Source organism: Penicillium pulvis, assembly GCF_028828015.1.
Source record: "Penicillium pulvis strain IBT 33274 chromosome Unknown contig_5_segment0_segment0, whole genome shotgun sequence".
Taxonomy (NCBI): domain Eukaryota; kingdom Fungi; phylum Ascomycota; class Eurotiomycetes; order Eurotiales; family Aspergillaceae; genus Penicillium; species Penicillium pulvis.
The window spans coordinates 2,751,937-2,770,001 of record NW_026643078.1 but is presented as its reverse complement, the minus strand read 5'-3'; the positions used below and the strand labels follow the sequence as shown (position 1 = coordinate 2,770,001).

General features: G+C 40.4%; 6 protein-coding genes across 6 annotated transcripts; 1 reads left to right on the top strand and 5 right to left on the bottom strand.

Annotated features, from left to right (window-relative positions):
- Positions 1-647: 647 nt before the first annotated feature.
- Positions 648-2,698, top strand: N7503_007593 (T6SS phospholipase effector Tle1-like catalytic domain-containing protein; the record flags this gene model as incomplete). Its single annotated transcript, XM_057067140.1, has 2 exons — positions 648-1,052; positions 1,112-2,698. 2 exons carry the CDS (start codon positions 648-650, stop codon positions 2,696-2,698), a joined length of 1,992 nt encoding a protein of 663 aa, XP_056920821.1.
- A 1,080-nt stretch (positions 2,699-3,778) lies between these two features.
- On the bottom strand, positions 3,779-4,300 carry N7503_007592 (cupin domain-containing protein; the record flags this gene model as incomplete). Its single annotated transcript, XM_057067139.1, has 1 exon — positions 3,779-4,300. One exon carries the CDS (start codon positions 4,298-4,300, stop codon positions 3,779-3,781), a length of 522 nt encoding a protein of 173 aa, XP_056920820.1.
- A 998-nt stretch (positions 4,301-5,298) lies between these two features.
- On the bottom strand, positions 5,299-6,000 carry N7503_007591 (uncharacterized protein; the record flags this gene model as incomplete). The annotated part of the gene is made up of 1 exon (XM_057067138.1): positions 5,299-6,000. The coding sequence occupies one exon, from the start codon at positions 5,998-6,000 to the stop codon at positions 5,299-5,301; it is 702 nt and encodes a 233-aa protein (XP_056920819.1).
- A 269-nt stretch (positions 6,001-6,269) lies between these two features.
- N7503_007590 (uncharacterized protein) lies at positions 6,270-6,926 on the bottom strand (the record flags this gene model as incomplete). The annotated part of the gene is made up of 1 exon (XM_057067137.1): positions 6,270-6,926. One exon carries the CDS (start codon positions 6,924-6,926, stop codon positions 6,270-6,272), a length of 657 nt encoding a protein of 218 aa, XP_056920818.1.
- Positions 6,927-7,692: 766 nt separating this feature from the next.
- N7503_007589 (uncharacterized protein) lies at positions 7,693-9,461 on the bottom strand (the record flags this gene model as incomplete). Its single annotated transcript, XM_057067136.1, has 10 exons — positions 7,693-7,858; positions 7,925-8,082; positions 8,131-8,262; positions 8,314-8,452; positions 8,500-8,639; positions 8,706-8,795; positions 8,845-8,942; positions 9,008-9,198; positions 9,267-9,310; positions 9,360-9,461. Coding segments are annotated over 10 exons (1,260 nt in total), but the record flags the coding sequence as incomplete, so codon positions are not given.
- Positions 9,462-10,495: 1,034 nt separating this feature from the next.
- N7503_007588 (uncharacterized protein) lies at positions 10,496-11,932 on the bottom strand (the record flags this gene model as incomplete). Its single annotated transcript, XM_057067135.1, has 4 exons — positions 10,496-11,378; positions 11,435-11,502; positions 11,563-11,706; positions 11,762-11,932. The coding sequence occupies 4 exons, from the start codon at positions 11,930-11,932 to the stop codon at positions 10,496-10,498; spliced, it is 1,266 nt and encodes a 421-aa protein (XP_056920816.1).
- Between the last annotated feature and the right edge of the window lie 6,133 nt (positions 11,933-18,065).

The following is an 18,065-nucleotide window of genomic DNA, read 5'->3' as shown; positions in this document are numbered from 1 at the left end:
AGGTTGATACGGTTCATCGACTTTTTCTTGTTGTTGTCATTTGTACTCTGGCCACTGTAAAGACTCAAAGGGTTAGAAAAATTTCTGCTGTCGATCTTCAAGGCAAAAGCCAACCCCTAAACAGCTGCTGCTTACCCCTGACACATAATTGAAAATCAAGCTGAGATGGGTCCAAGATAAAATTTGCTCAGCTCTTTGTCAGCCTGCGGAAATAAGGCGATTGAAGGCGAGAAACAACGGATGCCACCCCACCCCGAGAAGAATTCGGTAGTCCAAAGACTTCTCCGGACCGTACCGAATGTTAATTAGATGGATATATGGAAAGGGGGGAAGTGGCAAACGGAACCAGGGCCTAAGACACTTGTCGGCTATGGTGACTCTATAAAAGTGAGTCGCGACCTGACTAGCGAATGGTGGCGGACTTCGGCAAAAATGACTGACAGGCAACTTCCTTCAGGTAGCCACGTTGAAGTCGCACCCTTCAGCTGGCAATTTTCAAGAGAAGACCATTGTGATGGTAAGGGGGTCCCGCAGCAGCTGTGAAGGATAAAAGGCCATCCTTGACTCCTCTTTTTCTTACCTTTTCTCTTCCTATCTTCACCTTGCTTATAATCCATCGCATCTTTATTTTAACACTGCTGCAGACCATGCCGAAGCTTCAAATCCTGCGCATGGAGTCGCTGGAAGACGACCCACTGTTTTCGGGTGAGAGCATAAAATTCAAGAATGTTGAACCAGCGGAACCAATTCGTCCCATGAGAAGATTGATTCTCTGCCTCGATGGCTCATGGCAATCCTCCAACCACGGAGAGAAGAATATCGCGTCCAACATTGCGAAGTTGAGCCGGTCCATCGCCAGCTGCCAGAAGACCGGCGAGGACGAAGTGATTCACCAGATCGTCTACTATGATGGAGGAGTAGGAACTGGAGATAGCGCCCCAAAAGAGGATGCGTCGATAACGGCGAAGGCCATGGCCAAGGGACAAAAAGCCTTCGAAGGTGCCTTCGGAAGAGGAGTAGAGGAGAATGTATGCGAGGCCTATAATTTTTTGGTACGTTGCGATCATCACTTTTCTTCCAGCCCCTTCGCCTACTCACAACTATTATACAGGTCAGCAACTGGCTTCCTGGTGATGAAATCTATATTTTTGGCTTTTCAAGAGGCGCCTATACGGCCCGCGCAGTGGCAGGGCTGGTCTGCAACTTGGGCATCTGCTTTCCGGACATGATGGACGATTGGTGGGCGATTTACGACGAGTACAAAAAGAGACCCCTCAAGAAAGAAGAGCCCAAGCCTGTCAGTAACGGATTCCATGTTCCGGATGCAATGCAGCAAAGCAGCTGGGCTCTGTACAGTGTCAATAAGGACTGGAAAGACCGCTTCTACAAAAACGTCGATATCGAAGTCGTGGGCGTATTTGATACCGTGGGTGCGCTTGGATGGCCATCAAATAAGTATGTTCCGTTCGGCGGAAACGCCAATGATACTAAGTATGGCTTCCACGACACCAATCTGCACAAGAATATCAAGAACGCTTTTCATGCCCTTGCTCTTGATGAGCACCGACACGCGTTTCCTCCCACTATGTGGTCCCTTCCCAAGGGTGTACATACCAATTTGGTGCAATGCTGGTTCCCGGGCTACCACATTAACATCGGTGGTGGTAGTGAGGATACCATGAACCACTACGGGGATATGGAATCCATGGCAAATCTCTCTTTGGTCTGGATGATTGACCAGGTCCGCAAACAGACCAACCTGACCTTTGAGACCTACGCGCTGGCACGTTTCTATCACCATTACACCTGTACTATCGTGGACCTCTCGCAGCGGTCCTTCAAGGAGGGCGACTCCGAATGCCATTATGCAAAGAAGCTCGACCAGTCTAAACGGCGCCAGGATGTGCCTGATCCCAAGAATCCCACAGCGTACGGAGGCTGGGGCATGGGCTATCGACCGGATAGCATCAATTCCATCACGGGTTACAGCGGCTCTACCACTCGCACCCCGGGTCAGTACAATAAAGACGGAGATACCAAGGAGTGCATTCACCCTGTGGTTGCCTACGCAATGGGCAAGGCGTACCGTGAAGCCCATGTTGAGGGTACGGTATTGAACTATCAGCCCGCCGCTCTGGCAGGCTTTGAGCGAGTAGAGAATCCCAAAGTGAAATGCACCTGGCCGGACACCGGGTTAAAGACCTTGAAAGGCTGGCATTGGAGGAAGCAGATCAAGGGCGCCAAGTATGCTGAGACGCCATACATGACCCGATTGAGCAACTGGTACAACTCCTCCTGTCCACCTGAGGAAGACCAAGATATTTGCATTCCCGAGATGGACTTGTGGGAGGATAGTGACTTCAACATGTTCAACGAACGGGATTACATGCGAGCGGACTGGCTTGCGCTGAAAGCTCCTCTGATGGGATTCCATGACGATGTCAAGCTCGCGATGCAGAACTGTGCCTTGACACAGGACCAGTCCGCCTCGGAGGAAGCCTTGCGCCGAGAGAGGTTATTGCTGAACTCGTTGAAATACGTGACGGAGAGAGAAAGCGGCAGCTCTTCACTGGATAAATCCTTGATCCATTCCCTGCGTCGAACAGAATCCCCGGGTTTGAACGCGGGGGAGAAGTTGAAGCTATTGGAACAGGCAGGGAACCGCACCAGAATGTTCTTGGCAACTTTGTACTCTTGATACACGACGAGTCACCATGTGACAGGTTCCAGATTCTCGTAGTGAGGCGCTACTTTATAAGAATATTTGTCTATCTTCTGAATTCAATTCGCTCTATACCTTGTTGGCAGGAGAAGTTTATATAACGGATCCATAGTATGTATCACTTTCATATATGCACTAAACAGGAAACGACGTAAATTTCACATTTAATACAAAACACTGCAATTTGTATCAGTATCCTAAACAGCTCCGACTTTGGAAGATTTCCCAACTCATTCAATCACAGCTCAGCCTGGTTGACAGCCTGCCCCTGCCTCGGTCGCTCTTTGCCAAGCCAAAGGCAGTCCTGTCCTGTAGGCAATGACGAGAAATTGTCAATATTATATCGTGTTATCCCTAGTCGCGTGACGATGTTCCGATTGGCGATACTTTATCTCTGTATTCCCTTCAGTGGTGACAGACTTGATAATATCTAGTGTAAGCCACAAGCCTGTAGAAATGACCTCTCTGACCGCTCGCTAATCTGTTGGGTTACCATCACGTCGTCAGCGATCTCACGGGTGAAAATTCCTACTCCGTTCTCACTTCCCTCACCCAGTCTCCGGCATTCTGATCCCCAACGCTTCACACATCATTTAAAAAGTACAATTTCGCAACAACGAAAAAAAAAATCAACAGCATGTCTAAGTTTTTGGTCACCTAGCGCCCACGAATCGGGCGTGGGCGGCTCGCTGCTCTATTCAGACCTCTTCAGGATTATAGAAGAATACACCTAGGATACCTATTTCAATAATTTATCATATTAATAAGTATAAGGCTAAGTGTAGCTTCCTTAGGTAGGAAAGTCCTGCGATTTCTTCCGACTTTCAGAGAACTTGAAACGGCCTAAAACTAGTGTCTACATATATTTTGTGTCACGTTGAAAGATCAACTATTAATGAACATAACTCAATGAAAGGGATATGCTGGAATTGGGCCGAAATAACGGAATTTCGGGGAACTATGCAGCCTGACAAATACGGCACATTGGAATTACAGCTAATCCGCCTTAAAGTGACATGTCATTTCCATCGAATCGATCCGCAGTTGATTGATAGTTCAAGGTTCCGGCACTGGGAGTGTTGCATAATATGACATTGCTCTCTGGTTTGCCTCCTTGGACAAAGGCTTCCCTTCTTCGGAAAATTCACTAAGCAGTTTGAAATAGTTAATGTAAAATGCCGGAGTGAACGTATTGAAGAAACGCGACTCTTCATCGGATGGATTCGAAAATGTATGGGGACTCTTTGTAGGTATAACAATGTAGTCTCCAGCCTTGGCATCGATGTCTGGCTTTCCGTGCAGATGAAACCGAACAGTCCCCTTAGTAACGAGGAAAGATTCGTCGTGCATCTCATGCCAATGTAGAGGGGGGCCTCTCGTCCGCGAGGGAATGATTAGTTCCACGCAGCTGAAGCGCATATCTAATGTTTCGTGTAAGAACATTTTGACCTGATCTTGCAGAGTTGACAAACCTGTATTTGATCCGTCCTCCATGATTCGCAATTTCATGGTTCCTAGGGTGATTACTTCACCCGCTTTGCTTGGCACAAAGCTCACTGGGCGGTTTGGAACTGCCATTTGCGCACTCGATTAGTTCGGGCTCTTCTGGAAATCTGCAAACTTTCTAAAGAGTTGTGTATCTTTATCAATATATCCAACCTCGGCGTTCGGGATTTTCGGAGTGCGAGGTGCGTCATAACATAATATTGCGCCCCTAATACTGTTGCCTTTCACGGACGGTTATTAGTAATCTGGTTGTATCTTCGTTCTAGACTCAACATAAACGGAATTTATATCAGTTTGTCCGCTATCTCCGGAAGACCCAACGCAGATCTGAAATTCACCATAATTAACAACCATGCCTTTTTGGGAAAGTGAAAATGTCATAGCGCAGAACGTTTCATTATTCAACATCCATTAAATTCGAAGTCGAACCACAGAGTCATTCCCGGAAATATCAGATTAATTTTCCATGACAATGATCTTCATACTAAGCTTGGGCAAAGCATTACTAGGGAGAAGTAAGAACCTTTGAAATAAGCAACCAGCTAGGAATGACAGCGATACTAGTTGTGGATTGTGTATGAATTTCTTATTATAGGGTGGCCTTACGATCAAACCTACTATTTTCCTCTTTATTATACTTCTCTTATTACATTTGGAATACTTGAAATTATAGCTAAAACCGTATAGTTTATGCTTTAAAGAAAGCTCACGGGCCTTTGGTATATATGTCATGTTTATAGTCTAAGTTATGGACCTAAGGCTTAGGCCTAGAGCCTAGTACTGAGCCTAAGTCTTAGGCTAATGCCTAATTGCTGGCACCGGCGGGAAAGTTTTATATTGTATACAGCCCTGGTTCGGAGCAATAGCAAATACTTTCCCTAGCTACCATAATATCACAGAAAAAAGGTGTCAAATCAATTCCTGGCAGTGATATTAATTGGCAGTAAAGGCAGATGTGGAAGCAGTAAAACCCTTCATTTTTGACCCTTCCAAATTATGACCGCTGCAGTGTTCCATTTCCCAGGTGACTGCGCTAACATTAGCCCATGTCTACCTGGACCACTCCCATGCTAATCACCTATAACCTTCTTGATCCAGTAGTTGTATTTGGCAATATCTAGAGGAGTTTCCCCACTTTTGTCTTTCGCCTCAGGATCGAGTCCCTTGTGTTTGAGATTGAACCACGGGGGCGCGCGGTCTGAGTCAATCTTAGCCACTAGGTGTAAAAGCTTTTGGTTGGCAGCATTTGTCTCTGACAAGATATAGCCTCCTTGCTCAAACGCATCGACAACTTCTTGACCAATAGCGTAGGAATGATCGTACTCGTGATCTTCGCCCTCAAATTCCGGCTCATCATTTGTCAAAAAGGAAATTTCCAATGCAGTAACACCTGCTGTATTCCTAGCTTTTGGGTCGAGCCCGCGCTTGAGGAACACTTGAAGCAGATGTCTCTGCTCATCACCTCCTCGGTCTTCTTCGCCTAGCTTCCCTGCTACAAGATAATGCAGAACGATATTTCCACGACCATCACGGACAAGAGGATCGGCATTAGCGTTCAAAAGGTCATAAATGGCTGTTTCGAAGTGGAAGAGAGCTTGCGGGCCGTACTGGTACGGGTAATCACACATTCGTCGAATTGCATAATGGAGGGGATAGAAACCGGCCCCGTCAGGCTGATTCAGCAGACTGGGACAATGCTGGGCCAGATGCTCTAATGAAGTATTGATGAGAGGGGGCACGCCGTCGTTGTCGCGGTCAACAAATGCTAGCATGTGATGAAGAGCGTTCTGGCCTTATTTGTCCGCCGCGAGGAGGTTTGCCCCGCGGGATACTAAGAATTCAAGCAGGCTCGGGCCGGTGCATGTCGAGGTGAATTGTTCAGACTCTTGCCAAGTATTTCTCGGCTGCGGGTAAGGGTTCGGTAAGGTCCGCGTCTGGGTAAGGCTTAGGATGACGCCATCAATTGCACCGTCCAAGCCAAGCTTACTTCGACAGGCAGCAAGAAACAGAGTGCGACCCCGGGGATCCTGTCGTTCCAGGTCTAGGTCATCTCCGATAAATTCGAGGACAGGCTGAATGAATGCACCGTCCTCGAGAAAGAGTGCATATCACTACATGCCCCATATTTGTGCGAGAAACGAGCCTTGTAGTTGACCATGTCCGAGAAGCGGCAGGCGAATCCAAAATTTATTTGCTTCAGTAGTCCAAGTCGCTCATACTCCTCATGAAGCGTCTCTTCGATGATACCCAAACGAGACCATCGCATAGCGTTGAGGTCTGACTCATCATCGTCATATCCTGGATCTCCAGTGTCCCCTGGGAATACAAGGAAAATCTTATAGCTGAAGATGGGCTGACGAAATAATGCGTATGGATCGGCACCATGTTTGAGCAAAGTCGTCATGAGATGCGCGGTTTTGGGTAAATCGCACATCTCAGGGGTCTGGACCCAGGCGTCCCGAGCAGCTCGGCGTAGGGCCGGCATTTCAGTGGCCTGGAAATCGACATGAGGAGGCAACGTATATTTCACATCATGGACCTCATCGTCTGCCAGGGCAGAAATTACGGACTCTGAGTCATCAAACCTTGCATTTGGATCAACTCCTGAAGCCAGCAGAGACTCTACACGGTTTACCCAGCCTTGGCCAGTCGCGTGGCACAAGTCAAGAGCCGCAAGATTCCGAACTTGCCATTGCATTTTCTAATGAGATTGGTAGGGACGCGAGAATGGTGCGATCCATGCATACACTGTTGGAAAAGGATGAAGTGCTTAATCAGCATCCCAGATCCATTGACGTCGGAAGTAAAGGTGGTGATGCCGATTTCGCAGTCAACACGTGCAAGTGCCCACGCTTGTTTGATTAGTATTCCCTCAGATCCATCGATCGCATTGACCAATCTCTGATTTTTGCCTCTGAATTCTCGGAAGCCCTGGAGGCGATGCCCCACTTATACTGGCCCCTGAAAGCCGCACATGAAGCCAGAATACGCCGACCCGGGATCTCGGCATTTAGTACTCCGTAAATCAGAAAACACTATTCGTCATTGATGTAATGCACTTGAGTAGTGCTATGTGGAATGGTACTTTGATCATGTGTACTTCTACAACCACGACGTGATATAGAAGCATTTTCTCCCCGTCTGCTCAGAGAATGGTGAAATTCGTTCATAAAGTACGCCTAGAAACGTGGTTACTTGATTACTGTTTCGGACTGAAATTGGGTTAATACTAGTTCAGTTTCGCCAATTTTACTAATACTAGAACTTTGGGCTAAGCGACGTATATACTATGTTCGGGTGGGTCACTTTCTTGTTCTCATAAGGGGCTGGACCATGCAACCCTGAGAGTTCCGGGCCGCGATAAACGTCTCCACTTTCACAGCGTATAGCTAAACAAACGTTTGCGGGCAGAAGCTCAAACCGCCGATCAATTTTCTTTTATTTTTTCTAAACACGCCCTCATTCTAGCTATCCTCTTTCTCCAAATGTAACAGAAGCCTTCCTCCAATCGGGGAGGCACTGAAGCCATCGTATAGTTCCATCTCTCTTTCCGTCATTGAAGGATCGATAGACGCGTTGAACCGTCGAAAAAAGGCTGCTATAAGGACTCGAAGTTCCATCTCGGCTAGACTAAAGAGAGTTCATTAGATGTTGCTATTTGATGGACTTGTCGTTATGGCAGTTTGGCGGACATACTTAGATCCTATGCATTTTCGCGGCCCAACTGAGAACGGGACGAAGGCTGTTCTCTGGGCCTCATTTGTCTGTGACCATCTTTCTGGGCAGAATGCTTTTGAATCTGAATATATTTGCTCATTTCGATGAATAGTGAGGTTCTGTATGCCCACATTTGCCTGGCATATGGTCAGATATAATATTACGTATAGAGTTGAGTTCCTTACTCCTTTAGGAATACGAGTACCACCCAGAATGGTGTCCTGAACGGCCATCCGTGGAAGGATCGCAATTATCGTTGGATATAATCGCAAAGTTTCTTGCAACACAGTGTTGAGATATGATAGCTTTCCACATTCCTATGGTGTATTAGCATATGTACTTGCTGTGTATTGAAAACAGAGCCGTACCACAGCACTGGGAATGACATTTGGATCCGGAAAAGCAGCTTTGAGTTCATTCTTCAAGCAGCGAACAACATTAGGATGTCTTAAGGTGCCCCAAAGTGCAAAGACAAAAGTATTTGCCGTTGTGCCGCTTCCACCGAACCTACCTTCATTAGATTAAAGCTCTGCATCTGGGCTGAGAAAACGTACATCCCACCCATACATTCCTCGGCAAGTTCTGAATCTGTGAGGGGCCGACCAAGGGATTCATCAATCCCATCAAGGACCCGGCTCAGAAACGGTGTGGTTTTCCCCTCTTGGCGGAATGACCGGACAATATCTACTGCGTACTGCGTGAGGTTTTAGTATTGTGTCAAAATTCCCCATCACCATTTCGATAATAATTGCTGAGATACCATTTTCCATTTCTGGACATTGCGGAAGTTCTTTCCAACATTTCCAGGGGCGCTGGGGCCCCACTTCTCTAGCTGTGGAAGAAGTTCTTTCTTTACCCCTTGTTAGATTCACCAATCAAAAAGGGGATATTAGACATACGTAATTGAAAGTTGGCCTCCAGGACCTAAGCCACGGCATAATGTCACTCTCTTTTCCCCTTTTCAGGGATTCTGGATCGATTCCAAACATGAGATGATCTGAGCCACAGTCAACATTCATTGGCAGTCACACGTGTCTGATGCTCCTGAAGAAGTAGACTCACAGATGACGTCAAATCCAAACATGTGTGCCCACGGGTACACATCTATAGCGTTCTTTTGCTTTGATAGCTTGGTCCACTGGTCAAGTAGGGTGCTCACTTTGGAAGCTATTTGGGGTTCGAATTCTGTCAGAGTAGCCTGGGAAAAGCCACGCGAGAGGAGCTTTCGCCTCTGATGGTGCTGAAGAGGGTCCCTGCATAATAAGACAATTGATTCAGTATTTTTCAAATGTCGTGTTTGTCCAGATGAATGCTACTGCACCTGAAAGAGAGGAGATGGTTTTCTTGAAAGATCCGCTTCGCACGCTGCAGAAGATTAGTAGGTCAGCAAGAGGAGAGATGCCGAGACTCGTACATAGAAGCCCTCGGCCTTGACGAAATTTTTCGAATTGTAAATTTCTCTCACAGCTTCCGGATCCGAGAACGACAACAGGTTTGGGGCGATGCGAATGATAGTACCTGTTGGATTGGATTAAAGGTGAACTGTTCTCGCATGCAAGGTTCTAGATCAACTGACCATATCTTTTGTGAGCATCGTCAATTTTGTGTGCTCTAAGACCATGTAAGTTCCAATAAAAGCCCCATAGGCTGGTACATCTGGCTAAAGGGGGGGCCTGAAAATCCTTTCAACGGATGGAAGAACAGATTGTAGACTACTACAAGCAGCTTGGAACCAACGAAAACCAATCCCACTGTCAAGGCCCACTGGAAACCCATGTATGGAGAGTTTTCAGATTGGTCCAGCGCCGTAAAAAGGCCCATGTTGATAAAGATTTATGAGGAAACTCTTTTGCGGGTGTGGAATTTCTTCTTCCTGAGCAAAAGTTGCATGAAGCAACATGATCCGGAATCCGAATAATGGGATTATATAAAGGCCAAAGGGCTCACGCCTAATCATCGTTCCGATTGACTTTCAAGCTTTCAAACAATCTTTCTCCACACTTCCCCGCTTTTCGGAAGGGAATCGGATATTCGATTGTGGGGTCATCAGCGTGTTGACGATTTTCCATATCCACAATTCAGGTTTTATTGCATTCATTGGATCCCTGTCACTACGCACCCAGAGGAAATGACAATTTTTCGGAACACTGGAATCTCCCGCAACACAACCGGATAGATTTGGGAGATTTGCTAAGAGAATTCCGACCGCCTTATCTACCTTTCCTACTGATAACCACGAAGGTGCTTGATTCTGACAGGGCCCGCCCGCTATTGATTCTGCTTCCAAGCTAGGAGGTAGGCTAGATACTGGGATAATCGGAAGAGCCTTCTTCCGTCTCTGTTGCAAGCACCCATCATGCCAACCTAGCAGAGGAACTGGTCTTTGTGGTAGTCCAATAGCCCAGACTTTCTAAGCCAAGGAGCTTTTTGGCACCCTTACACCGCGTGGGATAGAGGATTGAAAGACCAGATAAGCATACCGTATATGAGTTTCTATCAGGCCAGTAGCGAAGTCAATATAAAATTAATCATGTATACTAGGGAAATATATTATAAATTGGAAACAGGCGTTTCGTAAGGCATTGGTACCACTGCAGGATCCGGCTCGTTGGCTGGTTCGAGTCCCTCGAGGGATGCCAGGTCTGGCATTTTGGCATCCACAGATGTAGAAACTAGTTCAGAGGGACCAACCGGTGGGTGTATTTCACCTATCCCAATATGAATATCCTCTGGAAAAACATCCTGCGCCTTCATATCAGGCCATGTGGCATGAACGGTGCGCAGGCCCTTCAAAATGCGCTTAATATTAAGCATTGTGCTATACACAACTCCAACACTGCTGGCAGGCACCATGTGAGACCCTGCCTCCTTTCCCACTTGATCGGTTCCTTTAGAAGACATTCCTGCGGATTGATATCTGCCCATCAAGGAAGGAAATGGCGCAAAGCATCGGAGAGTTCCAGCCTTGCACATGCGACCGAGGACTATGTCAATTTGATCCCTAGTATCGACTTCATCGGCGATGCCGGATGGGTTGACTGAAAGGGCAGCGAGGATCTTCTGAGCACCCTTGTAGCTTAACGCGTATGCGGTCATGCAGGTAGAATCGAAGACGGTACATGTAAGCCGACTGTCGTCCGTCTTGTTGTACTCTGGTACTCCATAGAAATACAAAGGCAGGTGGTGAGGCTTGACGACGGTCGGGTCTTGTGGAGTCATGTAGTATGGTTCCTTCACCTTACATGACATGCCGCAATGTCCCAGCCACAGAAGGTCCCAATCATGACCGTATGGGGATGAAGTGGAATCGGGCGCAGTGCCTTGAAGGGCTCTTGTTGCAAGAGCGAGGTTTTGCAGTTGAGCTTTGATCGAGATATCCCAATCAACGTCATCCTCGAGGATGAGGGCGCTGTTCATTCGCTTTTCGACGATTCTGGTCACATCATTAGTTCGAAGATCGCCGAGAACATTGCTGATTCGAGCGCATACCGTTCCGCCACATTCACATGCGCTCGTCGACACGCATATTCTGACTCTGAATGGTCATGATTCCAATTCTAAGATCTTGTCAGCCACTGTGGAAGGGAAACAATAACAAAATCACTTCTTGAACTGACATATGGATAGGACTTGGGGTTCATCCCCTCCGGATCTACTCCATCGACAAGGTCAACCACAAATCCGGTTACCGATGAGCCTAGAACAATATTGTCGCGCTTATCTGTCCGGCTTGCGAGGTTGATCGCGAAAACCTTGTCAAACTATATTACGATCAGTTAACCTGTGTTCATCACCAGATAGCAGTGGTAGACATACTCCCAGTGTTGCATTTTGAATATTATCAAGTTTTTTCCATAGATTTTGCTCGTTCATTTTCTTTTGTGTATCCAAGGCTATCTGGGCTTTCAAAGCTTCCTGATTTTGTTCGGCCTCTGGATCACTCCACTGCAGTTCAGGCTGCGGCGTATGAAGGTCGTGCAGGGTCATCCATAATAAGACGAGGGTGGTGAGCCCAAGACAGACGAACATCCATCGAAGGGACCCCCCTTGGTAGCACGAAAGAGCCATCCTTACACTGAGCTGCAATGAGAAATCCCCGCTTGCATTTTGGGGTATCGAAAAAGGACTGCAATTTTGTCTCTCTCGGGGCGATTTATGGTCGACAACCGATCCACCCGGCTCCCCCTATTATTGACTGAGTGCCCCCACTGGGGCTAAATGGCATCATATCAGTCCCTGGAAGGAGGTGATCGGACGCGAGCAGAACGCTAGTGCCACGCTCTATACCAGAATGGGAAGAAAATCGCGGTAAAAGTGGGCTCAAGATGGGTCCACGAGTTCTTGCAAAGTAATTGGCACGAGAAACCGATCAATGGGAATTCATTCGATTGATTTGAATCAATGCAGCAGACTAGCGAATTCAGTGAGACAAACAGAAAAGCACGAATCACGAAGGCAGGAAGCGAGTAAGTGATGGTTTTGACATCGTGCAGCAAAAGTGGGTCGCCTTCTGCGCTAGTCCATGGGGCGCACCCTGGCCCTAGAGAAATGAGGCTTAATTCCCGAGCCAAGCGAGCCAAAAAGATCTCGACACTCTGGAATCTGCGTTTTTATATAAGAAAATTACTTTGCGCACAGGCGAGATAGGCCTGACTCCAGGCGCTTTAGTAAAATTAAGCATGTGTTTTGGTTTCGGGTTAGGGTTGACTGGATTTACTATAGCGTAGGCTCCGTTCGAGCGAGGGTATAGGTCACGTCGCTAATGACATAAGCCACAGGTCGCTATTAAAAGTAAGCTAGCCCGATTAGGAAGGTACCCCACAATAGATTACTATTTACCTAAAACCAACTCTGCTTCCTTCTATAACTATCTCTTCTCCACCTCCGTTACCGCTTCCTAAATACCCCCCTTTCGCTATAAGTACCTACCCTAATCACTTATAGAGTGCTTATTAAGTACTTAAATCAGATTTATAATAACTAATATATTTCGCCCCCCTATCTAGTTAGAGGCTAATAAGAACTATATAGAATATCTTCGCCTTAGGGAGTCTAGTGAGTTAGAGCTCCCTCTATATAAGAAGATAAGTAAGAGCTATAAGCGCTTCCTAAACGCTTAATAAGCACTTACTAGATAATAGGATATAACTAATTATATTATTATAGAGCCTAAAGAAGCTTTTTACTAATAGAAGAATTATATATATATAAAGATAAAAGAAGTATATCCCCCTATAAGTACTTATTAAGTACTTATTAAGCGCTTATCTAGACTAAATAAGATACCTAGGACCTCTATACCTATATTAAGTCTTATCTCCTTAAAGAGTAGACTAAAGATTACCCTATTATTATAGCTAAGACTAGAAACTTATAAAATAAAAGAAAGGATTAGGTTAGAGATAAGTAAAAGATTTTATTCTTACTTAAAATACTTATTAAGCGCTTATAAAGTACTTAAAGTAATATAAGACTCTAGTTATTAGTTCTCTAGCCCTTCTTATTACTACCTTAGTCTCTTTAAGCTAGCCTCTTAAGCCTAAGTACCCTTTAGTTATAAAGAGTAAGTAGGTAAGTATTTTATAAATACTTATTAAGCGCTTAACTAATTAATACTTATTAGATCTCCTAAGCTAGGGTCCTAAAGGCTAGTAAGGCGCGTAATCTAAAGATCTAAGTCTTATATACTTAGTATATTAAGACTAAGAAGCTATTTAGTAAGTTTACCCCTTTAAGTACTAATTAAGTGCTAACTAAGCGCTTAGTATATAGAAAGAACTTTTAGATCTATATACTCCTCTAGTACTTTAATACTACTAAAAGTACTAAGTATAAGGCTACTACTATAAAGAGTAATAATTTAATTAAATTAGATACTTATTAAGTATTTCTTAAGCGCTTATTAAGTACTTAGTTTAAGGCTAGTACTAAAGAAAGCTATAATTTAAAGATTAAATTAGATAGTACTTATAAAGTACTTCTTAAGCGCTTATTAAGTACTTTAGTATTAATACCTAAAGTTTCTTTATTTTATAATTTTCTTTATACTATACTACTTAATCTACTTAGCTTTAATATATTATAAAAGAAGTATTAATAGCGAGATCTTATAACTATATATTAAAGAGACTATAGATTTTAGACTTTTCTACTTTTTAATAAAGAAATATCCTTAAAGCTATAAGAAATTAGATATCTATTTTTATATAATCTTAAGATATATATTTCTATATATCTCTCTTCTAATTTATATTAATATTTCTATTAACTTTACTTTTTATCTACTAAAATATCTAAAGAAGCTCTTTCTTATATACTAACCTTTCTTTATAACTAGCCTTCCTATAAAAGATATTTATAAGAAGATATAAAAGGAATATTAGAGCTACTAGCTTTTAAGGTTAAATAGATAAGTACTTATTAAGCGTTTATTAAGTACTTAACTTTACTTACTTTTATCTAGAGAAGTACCTATAATTATATTAAGGTTATTCCTAAAGAGGTCTTTTATTATATTCTAATATGCCCTTAATCTATAGTAAGTAAGCCCTTTTAAGTACTTCTTAAGTATCTACTAAGCGCTTAGATCCCTATATAAATATAGAATCTTCGCTAGTATCTTATAATATATAATAGAATAATAGTAGAGCTAGAGTATATAGACTAAGTTATTATTATAGAGTAGATAGAAGCCCACTAGTAATATAATAAGCTCTTTAAGAATAAAAATAAGGAAGAAGAGATAGAAGAGGAAGCTAGGATTAATAATACTATATATACTATTAATATCCTATCTATACCTTTAATAAGGACTAATTATATAAGTAGTTATAAAAGCGCTCTAAAGGCGCTTACTAAGTATTTAATAAGCGCTTATATAGGCTAATATCTCTCTAGATTAGTAAGGCTAATATAAGATATACCCTAGAGGTTCTTATAATTAATAACTATCTATATACTAGCTATATAGTATATATAAGTAACCTAGATAGTATATATAATCTATTATTAAAAGATTAATCTATACTAATTAGATATAGAATATCCTATAAATATTAAGTACTATAAATATCTAGCGTTTTTTAATTACTTAAATATAATAGATACTCTAGTAGGCTATATTATACTAAACTAGTCTTCTTAGATAAGGAAGATATATAAGAGTAGAAATAGAGTATTTAATTAATATTATTTAATTAATTAATTTTATAGTTAACTAATTACTAGATATAATTTAAAAAATATAAAAAAATTAAAAATAAAAGTAGTTAGTAAGCGCTTATAAAGCGCTTATTAGCCTACTTCTTAAGCTCTATTAGCTCTATCTCTTATTTCTTTATTTTTATTTACTACTTAATTAATTATGATTTTAAAGATTCTATATTAATTTACTTCTATAGATTAGAAGCTACTAATAAGTCCTTTATTACTTATATATTATTTATTACTTATTATTAGAGGCTAGTTAACCTAAAATATATTAATAAGCCCTTATTAAGCGCTTAATAAGTGGTTTCTAAGCGCTTATAGAGTATACCTTTATAATCTATCTTATAATCTTTTAGATCTTAAAACCCTAATTAGGATTAATACGCCTAATATAGTTAAATAATTACTAAATCTAAGTAATTATTCTTTATTATTATTATCTATCTTAGTAGCCTCTAGATATCTTTAACGCTAAAAAAGTATTATATTTAATTAGATATAGAGCTTATAATATAAGAGTATAAATTATAATATATCTTAGTTAATAAAGCGATTATATTATACTAATATACTACCTATACGATATATAGGCTAGATACCTAAACTTCTCTAGTTATAATATTACTATATATTAAGTTTATTAATTTAATAATTACTATAAAGTATTTTATAAGCGCTTAGTAAGTATATAAGAAGCGCTTCTATACTTAACTAATATTATTAATACTTATAAAAGCGTTAATCTATACCTATAAGTATTTCCCTTATAGTATATCTACTTAATAGTATTTATATTTTTATATAGATAGTAAAAGATAGCTATAGGAATTAGTAAGTAGCTCTAGTAAAGGCCTTAAGCTATCTAATCTTACTTCTTATATCTTATCTACTTATAAATAAAACTATATAAATTAAACCCTAGATATATAAGCGTTTAGTAGGCGTTTTATAAGCGCTTATAAAGTACTTACTATTAATAATCTAATCTAAAGCTTTATAATACTTAGTAGAGGTTAATATCTCTAAAATTAATCTTATAATACTAGCTACGCTAGTAGGAATAGATACTTCTTTCTTTAAATAATTATTAATACCTTAATTAAAGTAGATCTAATAAAAGATAACCTAATTTACTAATAGTATATAAGAGTCTTTATATACTAGATTAATCTTATAGAGGAAATCACTAAGACCTAATAGATATAAGCGCTTATTAAGCGCTTTAAAAGTATTTATACTTATCTCTATATTACTTTATATCTATATCTATAATAATTACCTTAATATTAATACTATCTAGGTATTAAAATAAGTACTCCTTTTTAAGGAGCCACTTAATATAGTTAAATACTCTCTTAAATAAGAGATAGTATCTATATTATAAGTCCTTAGTAGTATATATCTAATAAAATATAAGAACTAGTAAATATTAGCGATTAATAAGTACTTATAAAGCGCTTTATTTACTTCTCTAGTAGTCCTAAATCTTCCTTATGAATATAACCTCTCTAAGATTAATATAATAAAGCTATTTAGCTACTATATCTACTTTAAAGGGCTCGCTATTAATAAATAATAAGGCCTATTTAATAGTAAGGTATATAATTATCTAGCCCTAGTCTATAAAGATAGCTTAAATATACTCCTAGAGGCGCTTAGTAAGCGCTTAAGAAACGCTTAGTAAGTATATATAAGGTCTTATCTATACTTTCTAGTTTATTTCTATCTTAAAGATTATACTATTTAAATCCTATCTAGCTAGGAATAATAGTAATCGCTATTTTTAAATAATAGTAGTTATTCTATTAATATTACTAAAGCTTTAGTAAATTTTAGGTAATAAAAACGCGTTATAATACTAGTAGAATATTATAAGCGCTAGACTAAGAAGGAATTTACCTATATAGAGAAGTTAGCCTTATATAAGCGCTTAAGAAGCGCTATTAAAGCGCTTACTTATAGTTAATAATAGGTCTTATATAGACTTAATTAGTTTATAGACTCCTTATAGGATTTAACTTAGTATCTTATCTAGTAGTAGTAGGGGGTATATATACTTACTAATTAAGAGAAAAAGAAAATATAGATATTAATTAAGGTTCTTAGATATAAGCTAATAGAAATAAATACTATAATTCTTTTTAGTAAACCTACTATAACCCTAAGGGTATTTAAACTCTATTAAGCGCTTAGTAAATATTTAATAAGCGCTTTTATAACTTCTATATTATAAAATCGAAGCCTAGAAGCTTACTACTTAATAGTTCTATAATATATCTATTAAAGATTTACTCTATATTTAAAGAGATCTTCTAGAAATAATATATTAATCTCTCTTAGTCTAGGTAGAGCTAGAGATATATAGTATCCTAATTTATTAGAGTCTCTATATATATATTAGATATATATCCTTTATATACTAAGAGATATCTATATAATATTAATATATATATAAATTAAAGCTAGTAAATATTATACTAACCTTAGAATCACTATATTTTAGGGCTAGTATATAAGTATTAACTCCCTATATATAAGATATATATAGGTTATCTAGTTAGAATAGCTATTAGTATACTTAATATTTACTAGTTAAGAGTATAAGCGCTTAGAAAATATTAAAAAAACGCTTAGTAAGCGCTTTACTTACTTAATTATATATCTCTATAGCTCCTCTATAGATTAGAAGAGGACCCTATACTAAATTATTTATATCTTTTTCTATATTTCGTTATCTACCTTAGAATAATATATATAATATAGATTAGGATAAATCTACTTATAGACCTTAACTCTAATATAAATACTTATACTATAGAAATAATCTATATCCCTAAAAAGAGATTACTAATTTAAAGAGTGTTATATATAATTTCGCTATATAGCGTATTATATCTTTTTAAAGATTAAT